This window comes from Leptonychotes weddellii, chromosome 1 (assembly GCF_054177405.1).
Source record: "Leptonychotes weddellii isolate Sample4059 chromosome 1, ASM5417740v2, whole genome shotgun sequence".
In the NCBI taxonomy this organism is placed as follows: domain Eukaryota; kingdom Metazoa; phylum Chordata; class Mammalia; order Carnivora; family Phocidae; genus Leptonychotes; species Leptonychotes weddellii.
In genome coordinates, this window is record NC_138369.1 from 60,625,795 (window position 1) to 60,638,750 (window position 12,956).

A 12,956-nucleotide genomic window follows, 5' to 3' on the forward strand; every position below is an offset into this window, starting at 1 on the left:
CGTATGGCTTCTTTGGAGAAATGTCTATTCATGTCTTCTGCCTATTTTTAAATTGGATTATTTTTGTGTATCTGTTGAGTTGTATAAGTTCTTTATATATTTTGGATTATTAACCCTTTATCAGATATCTCATTTGCAAATGTCTTCTAAAGAAAAATAGAGACAATAGCACCTGGGTGGCTCAGTCGGTTAAGCAACTGCCTTTGGCTCAGGTCATGATCTCAGGGTCCTGGGATTGAGCCCCACGTCAGGCTCCCTGCTCATTGGGGAGTCTGCTTCTCCCTCTCCTTCTGTTCCTCCCGCTGCCTGTGCTCTCTCTCTCTCTCTAAAATAAATAAATAAAATCTTAGGAAAAAAAGAAAGAGAAATAGAAACAAACAAAAAACCAGACTCTTAGGGGCACCTGGGTGTCTCAGTCGTTAAGCATCTGCCTTCAGCTCAGGTCATGATCCCAGGGTCCTGGGATCGAGCCCCATGTTGGGCTCCCTGCTCGGTGGGAAGCCTGCTTCTCCCTCTCCCACTCCCCCAGCTTATGTTCCTTCTCTCTCACTGTCTCTCTCTCTTTCAAATAAATAAATAAAATTAAAACAAACAAACAAAAAAACCAAAAAACCCAAAAAACCAGACTCTTAAATGTAGAGAACAAACTGGTGGTTACCGGAGGGGAGGTGGGAGGGACAGGTGAAACAGGTGAAGGGGGTTAAAGAGTACACTTATCACGATGAGCACCGAGTAATGTATAGAATTGTTGAATCACTATATTACACACCTGAAACTAATATAACACTTACATTAATTATGCTGGGATTTTAAAAATTAAAAAATAAATATAATTATTGACACTGTTCATTTATCCAGAGCAGTAAACTAAGTATGGATCCTTGGCTACCTAAATAGTTATAAGCTCAAAGAATATGTCTTATGTAAAATTATTTCCTCAGTTCTCACAAAGACTGTGGAATGGAGAGGGAAGGCATCATTGCATTTTTGCTTTTATAAGAAATATTGGCTTATAAATGTGAAATGGCCTGCCCACAGCTACTGCTTTCTGGAGTGGTAATTTTAGACAGATTTTGAAACACAATGTCAGAAAGGTATTTCAAACATTTTAATAATGATTTAGTTATTTTAACATTAAAACAAACACATGCTACCTGTGAGGAGGCTTAAGACCTCATCCACAGTCATGTGCCTTGGGTGTAAATTCTCTCTGGTTTGCCATTAGGGACAAAGTTCAAGGACTACTGTGTAAGGTATACAACTCTTAATAAAACAAGGTCCTAATATTCCAGCAATAAAAGCAGTCACCCAATGGTAGGGAAGAATAGTAGGACTGGCAGGTCCTAACTAGTCCCCCCTATAATTTGTTGTCTTTCCAGAGTTACCTAGTTCTCTCCTCTTTGCCAGTGTGTCTGACCCTTAGTTTACTCAGATATGGCTTCTCTCTAGCAAAGGCAAGGACAAAAATCCATTTTCCACTTTATCTAAGTCTGTAAGTGGTGGGGTCCAGATTTTAAGCCTCATATTCTCCATCTGTAAAATGAAGACTATAAGAGCTACTTCATGGGGCTATTGTAAATATATATATACTAAATTAAATGTCCATGAAAAGACCTTGCACTGCACCTGGTCATCATGGATGCTCAGTAAGTATAGTTAATTGCTAATTGAATTCCTCCATTCTGGAAGGGGATATAACTGATATAGATCTGAGCTTCCTTTAAGCAAGGGTGACTGTCTCCCTGGTTTGCTCAGTGCTGTCTCAGTGTTAGCACTGTAAGGTCAGCATCCCAGGAAGCTTCTTGTCAGGGCATGAAAAGGCCTGCCATAAAATCATATTTTCAAAGTATGGAACAAGAAGGATGTCTGTTTTGGTCCACGTGGGTTGTCATAATATCGTAGACTCCCGGGTGACTTAAACAGCAGAAATTAATTTTCTCACAATTCTGGAGACTACAAGTTCAAGATCAAGATGTCAGGAGGTTGCAGACAGTCACCTTCTGTGTACGCACATGATCTCTTCTTTGTGTGCATGTGGGCAGAGAGAAAGCCAGCTCTCTGGTGTATCTTCTTATAAGGCACTAATCTTATTGGATCAGGGCCCCACCTATGACCTCACTTAACCTTAGTTGCTTTTTAGAGGCTCCATCTCCACATACAGCCACACTAGGGGTTAAGGCTTCACCATATGAATTTTGGGAGGACACAAATATTCAGTTGACAACAATGTCCTTCTTAATTTGGAAGTATATTGATGAGAATGGAGAAAAGGATTACAGTGAAACAATTTATATGCTGTTTCTCTGAAACAGTTTGGTGATCTTTGAAGAGGTCACAAGGAGCCTGAAAAAGCATGAACTGACTACACCTGAGTCATTTGTTGTTGTGGGTAGGTTGCATCAAAAACTTCTACAGTGGGGCGCCTGGGTGGCTCAGCTGGCTAAGCATCTGACTCTTGATTTCAGCTCAGGCCATGATCTCGGGGTCATGAGATCAAGCCTGCATTGGGCTCCACACTGGGCATGGAGCCTGCTTAACATTTTCTCTCTCCCTATCCCTCTCCCCCCATCCTGCTCACTCTCTCTCTCAACAAACAAACAAACAAACAAAACCTTCTACAACAACAACAAAAAATGACTTGATTTTTGGAAGTAAGACTGCATTAAAACTCCAAAAAGTGTCACCAGGAAAGGGCAGCAAAATTAAACAGGACTTTCTCAATTTCTTTTTTAAAGACTGTAACTTATTTAGAATTTAATTTCACAACTTCAAATTCCTTGTGTGCTTTAAGTCCATTTTCCCTGAGAAAGAGAGGTTTAACTTATGGTGACAGCTAACTTGCTTCAGATTACTTTAAAATGGTAGACATTTCAGACATAGATAGCCCATCTGATGAATTTATAGATGCAAAGTACCTGATTGACAAACAGCTTATCTACCAAACAAATCTGGAGATACAAAGTGGATGGACATTTTCGGAGAGCTGGAAACTAATTCCTACAAATCTATAAGCCTGTTGTCACAGGTATAAGATAAACCTAATAAATAAAATCCTCAGTATCCCATTTTGAGATGCTTTTGTTGAGAGGATATTTAGCTTCATGTCATCACATTGGACACTAGCAATCAACAAAACATATACTTGATAAGAGCAGAGTTATAGGTCAAAGTGAAGTTTACATGTGGACTGTATGTGGTTTTACTATTACAGAAAATAAAAAGAAGGATGTCTTAAAGGTTGCAGGCAGTTCAGAGAAATGCCATTGGGAAAAGAAACAGGAAAAGTAAAAAATATCCTACTGTATCATGGACAGAAAGAAATGTATTGTTATTTTTTATTAAATATATGTAATATCTATTTAAGTAGTCCTGTTGCATTTATGTTCCCTTAAAGTCTTACATTTATGTAACTTAAGAATATATAATAATATAGTCTATGTAAATAGCTATGAAGATTTTAAATAGCCATATCAAAAGAGAAAAAGAAATGTTATAAAATATTGTTATGTTTTTCTCACACATAATTTTAATTACTATAAAGTACTGTTGCTAACTAGTCCTATTATTGTTTTGTTTAAATAATAGCATTTATGAAGCAAAGGAAATTCAATTATTAGAATAACCCAGCAAGAAAGAGTCCATTCATAGTTTGCTTTACCTGATGATATTCTTCCCAAATTATCTAGATAAGTCTTCCATTTAATTTTTTAAATTAAAGTATAATTAACAGTGTTGTATTAGTTTCAGGTGTACAACGTAATGATTCAGCAATTCTGTACATTAAGTGCTCCTCGTGTTAAGTGTATTTTTAATTCATTTTATCTATTTTACCCATGCCCTACCTAACTCCCCTTTGGCAACCACCAATTTGTTCTCTGCATTTAAGAGTCTGTTTTTATATTTGTCTCTGTTTTTCTTTGTTTGTTTTGTTTCTTAAATTCCACATATGAGTGAAATCATATGATATTTGTAATCTGGGATCATATGATATTTGTCTTTCTTCTCAGTCTGACTTATTTAACTTAGCATAATACCCTCTAGGTCCATCCATGTTGTTGAAATGGCAAGATCACATTCTTTTGTATGATTAATATTCCATTGTGTGTGTGTGTGTGTGTGTGTGTGTGTTTATGTGTGTATATATATACATATCTTACTTATCCATTCATCTATGGATAGACACTTGGGTTGCTTCCATACCATGGCTATTATAAATAATGCTGTAATAAACATAGGAATGTAGATATCTTTTTCAATCAGTGTTTTTGTTTTCTTTGGGAAGAACTTTCTTTCAAAAGTCAACCAAATATTTCAAACAGGTCCTCTGGAAAGCTAGTTAATGTCTATTGCAGCAATGAACTTACTCTTACACTTCCATTTCTTGACCAAACCTCTTGAAATAGTGTGTCAGCCCTGGCCCTCAGGAGGTCGACAACATTTGTAGAAATAGACACAATTTTTTCAGGATGGCTGGCAGAGTCATTGATACCAGGTGACACCACTGCATGTTGAGATGAGGAGCATGTTCTTCACGAAAGCAGCAAAACCAGATGTGTTGCCAAGCATCACAGATGCTCTGTCTGAACCCACAGTACCAAGATTTTTATTCTGCCTGAGTTTGGCAAAGAAATTCTTCACCATGTTAAAGACATTGACTGCAGATTCTAAAAGAAGTTCACAAAACACCAATTCTCTCTTGATTACAAGAGCTTGCAGACAGGAGTTGGCTTTGGTTACACAAATAGGGGTATCTATTTGTATCATTATATGCAAAAGTGAAATATTAAATAAATGTCAGAAAAAAATAGCATTTATGAAACAAAAGTAAATAATACAGAATAATACATAATTTTTTTAACGATTTTTTTTTTTATTTATTTGACAGAGAGAGGCACAGCGAGAGAGGGAACACAAGCAGGGGGAGTGGGAGAGGGAGAAGCAGGCTTCCCGCAGAGCAGGGAGCCCAATGCGGGGCTCGATCCCAGGACCCTGGGATCATGACCTGAGCCGGAGGCAGACGCTTAACTGACTGAGCCACCGAGGTGCCCCAGAATAATACATAATTTTTAAAGAACACCAATTTCCATTTTTTTATGTTGAAGTGATAACACATTTATAATAACTTGTTATATTGTTATGGGATTTGGGGAGTATAATATAGCACCTTTTTTTTTTTTTTTTTGGCCTGGCAACCCTTTTGTCCTGGATTGGCTGTCTAAAAGCTTAACCATCCTACCTGTATCACTCAACTTTTATCGCAATAATGCTCTGTAACAAACCTCTCCAAAACTCAGTGGCTTCCAACCATAAACATTTGTTCTCATGCCTGTGGGTTGACTGGGCTTGGCTCCGGGCAGTGAGCTGAGCCTTAGGTCTGTCCCACGTGTCTTGTTTTGGGGCTCAGACTGGAGGGTAGTGGCTCCCCAGGGCTTGTTCTTTATATGGTGAATCACCAGAATGAAAGCCATGTGGCACTGCATAGTATATACAGTGCCTCTGTTTGCTTACATTCTAGTGGTCAAAGTGCGTCCATGGCCAAGCCCAACAACAGTGGAGCAAAAATACGTGCTCTGCTCAGAGTAGAAGGAAGGGGAAAGAACATTTGCTGAACAATAACCTAAAGGACCCCACCCCATTTAAGAGCTTTCTGTGGGCCCCACCCACTGACTTCCACTTATTTCTCAGTGGCTGTCCCTTTTTGCAAGGGAAGATGTGAAACATATAATTTTTTTGGCTGAGTACACTGCTGCCCCCTAAAAGATAGGGGTTCCGTGAATGAAAAGAGAGAAGGGAAATTGGATGCTAGCATTCTCTGCTGCAAAGGAAGTTTCTCTCTCATTATTCATTCATGTATTAAACAAATGTTTTTCAAAGTTTACCATGAGACAGGTAATGTTTAGATAATGTAACCTATATGAACATGTGACATGGTTGCAGGAGCCCAGGAAGTGGGGCTGGACAGGGATGAGGGTCATCCTTATTTGTCAGATGAGGAACCTTGAAGCCAGTAGGAGGGAAGTTGCTTTCCTGAGTACCTATGCTTTGTGAGCAGTAGATTCAGCATTGAACCCCGGTCTTCTGTCTTATTCTTTCATTTAGAAGCATTACTCAGTAGCTACTTGGTCCTAGGCAAATGGAGGCAGAAGGCCCCAGAATGGTCCCTTCCTCTAGGGAGCTCAAGGTCCATGAAAGAGACTAACGAGATCATATTTGCAATAGAGTAACTTCAGGAATCATGCAGTATTGGGTCTTCAGGATAGAGAAGATGTAGGGGTGAGGGTGAAGGGGTCTGAGGTGGAGGTATGTTAGGTTGAGAAAAGGCTTTGAGAGGAGGAAACTACTTAGAAGGTTTAGAAATGATAGAGGAATTAGGAGTCAAACGTTGAAGGACCTTGAAAGCCATGCTGAGGAATTTGCATTTAATCCTGACAGTTATGGGGAATAGGCCAGTGGCAAGTCCACATTTCAGCCATCATGTGCAGGATAGATTGGAGGGAGTAAAAGTAGAGCCTGGGACACTAGTTCAGGGGTCCCTCCAAGAGTATTGTGAATGAGACAAAAGTTTGGGCCAAAGAAGTGGTAGTGAGAATGGATAGAAGGAGAGAGATTCCAGATTCCATCTGGGCATGAGAACCAAGGAAGAGGAATTGCTTAGCTTAGCAGTTCTCAGCCCTGACTGTGCTTTAGAATTAAGTATGGTGCTTAAAAAAAATACAGATTTTCAAGCCTTGGAAATTTTGATTTAGCAAGTCTGGGATAGAGCCAGACAAGGAACCATAGTAAAGAGTGAACCAGTTGGGCAGCTGCCTGGGTTACAAATTTATAAGGAAACCTAAAACATCATTAGGGCAAATTGGAAATCTGACCCCTTAGTACTGGAGAAGGGAAAGATAGACTTACTCCTGATGAAGTAGGAAGGGCCCTCCAGTAGAAATAGTAAAATATTCCCCACTAGCGCCAACCTGTCTCAGCTGAATGTTTACTACTTGCAAAATCCACTGTGTAATCCGAGGCCCTACCAGCACCCTGGGAGCAGCCAACTGCCAAGCAACTTAAATTCTGAAAGAAAGTAATACAGGAGTGCTATTTTCTAGAGAGGAGGAGTTTATTGGTTATCTAAATTTAAAAACTCTTTTAACATAGCATCCAACAAGTGTCTAGCTCAGAAAAAAAAATCACAAGATAAAACTGAAGGGGGATGAAGTATGTAGTCTTAAATACAGCAGTCAGGGAAGGTTTCACTGAGGGGGTGACACTTGAGTAAAGACCTGAAGGAGATGAAGGAGCAAATACAGGGCATTTCAGTCAGAGCGAATAGTAAGTGCAAAGACCCTGAGGTGATATAGTGCCTGGAGTATGCAAGAAACAATAAGGAGGAGAGTGTCTCCTGGAACACAGGCAGTAAGAGAGTGCAGGTGGTGATGATAGACAAGCAGAGTGTGGAAGGACTTGTGAGGCTCCTGTAAGATTTGGGCTTTTTTACTCTGAGCCTCTGGGAGGTTCTGAGCAAAGGAGTGACAAAATCTGATTTGTGGTTATTCTCAAGCAACTCTTCTCAAAAGTAATTTTATCCATGTGATTAAGATGGATTAAGTTATGCTATTGGGACAATTTTTGAATCTTGATGGTTAAACACACAAATTTATTTCTCATTCACTCTCATATCCAATGAGGTCTTGTGGAGGCTGTGCTCATCATAGTCCCCAGAGACCCAGGCTGATGGAGACTCCATCTTGACATAAGCTTTTCAGTCAATGAATAAGAGAAGGAGCATGACCAATCATGCACTGGCTTTTATAGCTTCCACCCAAAAGTGATGGCACTTCTACTTAACATCTCATCGGCCAAAGCTGGTAACATACACACCAAACTTCAAAGGGCAGGGAGACATACATCCTACTCATTGTCTGAAAGACGGGGTGCTAGATGTTTGTGAATAGCTCTAGCAGCTACCATAACCCAGCTTCTTAGAAACACAGCCTTACAAAATCTCCCTTTCATTAGAGAGCTCTGCATGACAAAGAGTTCTATTGGTACATACACATGGGTACAGTGTGTGTGTGTGTGTGTGTGTGTGTGTGTGGAAAGAAACATTTCAATTCCTATTTCTGCTCTATTAATCTCACCCCTTCAAAATTTGTTGTTGTTGTTATTGCACACTTTATAATAGGTAGAAAATAAGGTAGTACACTTAAGTAACTTGTAAATATGTCATGCACATATTGGAGAATATACTCAAAAACTTATTGCTACTGAATAATTTAAAAAGTTTGGAGCCTGCTAGGATAGATTATGAGTCCTTTGAGGCTAGAGACAGGATGTGCTCATTTTTGTTTCATGTAGCTTTTTATTGAAGTTTAAAATACATACAGAAAGGTGCACATATCCTAAGTATTACAGCTTGATTTATTTTCATCTGTAATTGGTACTCAAATTAGTAGCAAGATTGACAAACAAAACACGAGCAGCACCACAAAAGCCCTCTTTGAATCTTCTTCCCAGTCATGACTTTCCCCTGGGTAACCACTCACCTGACTCCTAACAGAAGAAATCAGCATTGCCTGTTTGTGCACTGCATATAAATGAAAGCATTTGTAGGCCTATTTTTGTGGCTGGCTTCTCTCCCTCCGCAGAATGCTTGTGTGTGGCTGTAGTTCATGGATTGCCATTGCTGTAAAACACTATATTGTGTGGATACACCACAATCTACTTATTGTTTCTCCTATTGATGAATATTTGGGTTGTTTCTTGTTTGTGACCATTGCAAATAATTTGCTGCTAATGACCTTTCTTGTACCTACATGGCTTTTGATGCACATATGTAGGCATTTCTGTTGGGTCAAGGTCTAGGATCTGCTGGGTCGCAGGGCACATGTATATTTAGTTTTAGTAGATAGCCAGACAGTTTTTTAAGGCAGTGCTACCTCTTACTTGTTCTTGACATTAACACCAATCACAGAGTGTGGGGCAAAAAATGCACGGAGAGTAAGGAAGCAGGGGGACAGGGGACAAAAAGGTGCATGTCAAAGATTGTTGGCATGCAGACCTGTTGAGTCACGGAGCCACAGCCGTGGTCATGGCCCTATGCAGGAGGATGTTATCAGGGAAGTCAATGATTACCTCGAAGATAATGTGGACCAGTGGTCTGAAATGTAGCACTGCAGAGCTGGAAGAAGGGGGAGTTGCCTTCTCTAGGCAGGACTCTGCGAAGGGCAGGTGGAGTCATTTCAGATCCAGGTGTGTCCTCAGTTCGGCAGTTCCAGAACTCAGTTTTATCTGCTTACCCAGCTGTGGCCATTCCTGGAATACTGACTGTTCGCATTCAGTCTGGGTTACAAAGGTGGCAGTTGTTCGCTTACAGATGGAGTTCCTACACTCACCATCTCGCATCTCCTTAGCTGAGCAGAGTCTCAGGTGAACAAAATGATGCAGAGCTTGGGAGTCTGGCTTCAGAATGCAGGATTTTGACTCTCTGTTCTTAGGTTGACAATTCACCTGGCTGGGCCAGGTCCTGGAGCAGCTTCTCCCAAGTGTGTCCCATGAGTCCTCAGAAAAAGAGGTTAGCATCCAGTAAATGTGGAAAAAACTGGGCACTTTCCAACTTTCTCAGGAAATCTCAATGCACATTAGCATTGACGTTTCTGACTAGTCCTACTGCTAAAAAAAGAGAGAGAGGGAGAGAGTCTGTTTACCTGTGTTCAGTATTCTCAAATTTGGCCAACAGAATCCCTGCCTCTTAAATTGTTTTTATACATAACAGATAAATTCTGCAGAATACCACAAAACCCTTTGAAAACATTAATTAAAAAAAAAATGTCTGCTCCACTCTCCAGTGTTGTGTTTTTCAAACTATACTTATTCATGGATATTATTGAAATAAATTTAATGATGTGAGACCACCATTACAAATAATTAAAATGGAATAGAATAGAAAATACCAGAGTGCATCACATGTAATAATGTTTTATAAAACTTGGTTTTAGGGACATTTAGACATATATGTTTGTGTAAAGGGTCACGGCATAGAGTGTACATCTTATGTGGGTCGCAGTCAGAAAAGGAGACTCCAAAGACCACACTGTTTCCTCAGATGTCTGAGTGAGACAGTTTGCAGGATCCACTCCCCCACCCCACCCTGCCCCGTCCTTACTATCTGGCTTTAGGAAAGTCACTTCAACTCCCTATTCCTCAGTTTCCTAATTTGTAAAATGGTGATAATAAATGTTCTCTCTTAGGATTGTTTGTAATGATGAAACGAAATAACCTATGGAAAGCATCCAGAACATAATAAGGACTGAAGAAATACTTTCTCTTCCATCTGTCTCCCCATCCCCATCCACAGTTTAAGGAGACCTCCGAATATTTGTTCTCCTTTAGAAATACTGTCATCAGTGACAGCCTCAAAGCATTCTGTAGCTGGTGACCCCTGGGAAGATGGCTTCTGGCCATCTAGTGATGACTCTTGTTATTTTCAACCTCAGAGGGTAATTTTTCAGCCTGGTTCCCAGATTCTCTCAGGGCACCCTACTGCTGACTCTGTCCTCACCCCTACCTTCATGCCTATAGGCTCTTAAGAATCCTGAGGTCCAAACACTGGACTACTTAGGGACATAGGTCTCAAAGACATACAGGCACTGGATGAACGTGACTCAGCTGTTAAATGTCACTCAGCTATTAACAGAGGGGCTAGCCCCCAATTCCAGGACTATGGACTCCAAGCCCAGCCTTCTCTCCAGCAAGGAGCATGCAGATCCTTAGGTCCTGCCTCGACTGTGTCATAGCCTATTATAGGTGACCCAGGGGACACAAACACTCACTCTATGCATCCATAGCAGAGGGGTCGGTATCAGCCACTTACTCCAGCGACTTAAACACTGGTTAATTCTCAAGGGGGGAAAAATGTCCATTGTGATTGACCTTAAGGGGTAAAAGGATTTTCCTACCGTATTTCCTTCCAAACCGCCCCTGGAGACTGAGCCCAAATAAGGTTACGAGATGCCAGTGAAAGACTTCTCTTTCTGTGGCTTTGCTTGGGAGAGCAACAGTTTTGGCGAACCTCCGCGGGCGGATCAGGCCCCTCCTTCTCCCTCTCCGTCCCTCCTCCCGCCCATGACTGCCCAGGGCTCACGGAACACCCTCACACCTTGGAGGCGGGATCGGGGCGATCTGCCCAGACCCTGCTCGGCGCTTGCAGCCCAGCCTCAGATCATCACCCGGCGGGCTGGCCCCATTCCTTCCTAGCACCTGGGCCCCTGCTTCAGGCGGCTGTGGCCGCCTGAGCCCGGGGCAGGGCTTTTATTGTGAAAGGAGCTCCCCCCTCCTTCGCTTTCGGGGAAGTGGGGAGGTTGGGCTGGGACGCGCAGCCGGGACTTCGCAAACTCTGCAAACATCCCTGGCTGGTCGCGGAGGCTCGCGGCTGCGGGAAGGCTCCTGCAGAACCGCAGATCCTCAGACGCGCAGATCCCCCGTGGGCTGGAGATCCCAGACCTCCTCTAACAACCCCACCTGCAGAGCATCCCTGAGCGCATCGCACACGCAGGAATTGTGGGGCCACTTGGCCGCTGGGAACCTGTGGACCTTCGGTCCGGGAAACCCGAGTCCAGGGAAGACTTGGAGATTCACGGAGCAAGGGGCGGCCCCCGGGGCGGTGGGATGAGCTGGAGAGCCGGCTGAGATCGCCGAGGAGCGGGTCCAGCCACCACAGGGGACATGGTAGGAATCTCGAGGGGGAACGCTCGGGTGGGCGGATAGGGCGGGCACCCAGGCAGGTGGCCGCGGACAGTGCGCGCAGCTTTGGGTGCGCGGAGCCTGCACGGCCTCCGGGAGCCGGAATTGTTCTGGAAGGTTGCTTGGGGGCTGCAGCGGCTTTTATTTCTGCACCTAGGACGAAGTGTGGGGCGCCGGCGAGGGGTGGGCAATCAGCTTTGCCGCTTCCCTTGGTGGGGATGACCAAGGGCGCTTTCATTACGGACCCGTACACCCTGGCTGAACCTTAATCCACGTAGAAATAAATCGGGTCTGGTAAAGGTCCAGTGCCTGGCTCCATCTCCTGGACCGTCGGGCAGGTGTGGGCGCGCTAGTTGGTCTGGGATGTTTTTCAGGAAGTTGGAGAACTTGTGGACCGTTGCCTTTCCTTTGATAAAACTCAAAGACAGCAACACTCAAGAAAGATAGACCCTTTGAGCATGAACCAGGCTACATGTGTAGCCGCAGGAAAGGGGCTTCTCTCAGGACTGGTTGCTGATGAGCTCTGCTTTCAGGTAGAAGCTACCTGCAGCCCCCACCCACTGTTCCTACAGTTCACTGTACTACCCTGGGTGGGTGGAGTGGGGGAAGGGTGTCAGACACCAGAATGAGTCTGAACTCGGAAGAAACCCACAGGGCTCTTCCATCTGCTTCTGTGACCCCCTCCCTCTCCCCACTCTTAAGCTCACAGAGGCCAGATTGGGGCTCACTGGAGATACTTCTCTGGGATCTTAGCTGTGGGCCTCGAGTCTAGAAGGGTGCCTAGAGTTTCTCCTATAGGATGGAGGGTCTCTGCGAGAACAGTTCCTTGGGTGCAAAGGTGTTAGTTCTGGCCTTGTGGGGACCAGAGGCCATGAGCTGGTCAGTAAGAGCTGGGGGCTCAGGGAAGGGTACCAAGAGGCTATGTGTGTCTCACCTTCCCCTAATACCCTCTCTCCAGTCCTCATAGGGGTCTTTCTCAATGCTGCTAAAGAGAAAGAAATAATGGAATCTTAGGGTTGAAAAAGGGGGGGTGATCAGAGGTACAGGATGTGAAACTGAAAAGTATGCAGATTTTTTTTACTACAAAATTCCATGTTCAGGAGCAAGACTATTGCCAGAAGAGGGTAGAAGCCAAAGCCATCAACCCAAAGGGTTGTTAATGGTATGCAGGAGTCTCTTGATTTTATTTTTTATTTTTTTAATTTTAATTTTTTTTTGTTATGTTCAGT

The 12,956-nt window shown here is 42.9% G+C and overlaps 1 protein-coding gene across 7 annotated transcripts in view; it reads left to right on the top strand.

Moving 5' to 3' along the window:
* The window catches only part of GASK1A (golgi associated kinase 1A), an 84,499-nt gene that overhangs the window by 19,728 nt on the left and 51,815 nt on the right, over positions 1-12,956 (top strand). The window contains exon 1 of one of the 7 annotated variants that reach the window (XM_031036358.2): positions 10,996-11,712. The exons of 5 other annotated variants lie outside the window; for them this stretch is intronic. In XM_031036358.2, coding sequence (XP_030892218.2) covers positions 11,710-11,712 — 3 coding nt within the window. In that variant the 5' untranslated portion in view covers positions 10,996-11,709. Of the gene's footprint in view, positions 1-10,995; positions 11,713-12,956 lie in introns of those variants that run through there. One more of the 7 variants, XM_081825451.1, reaches the window with a different exon arrangement.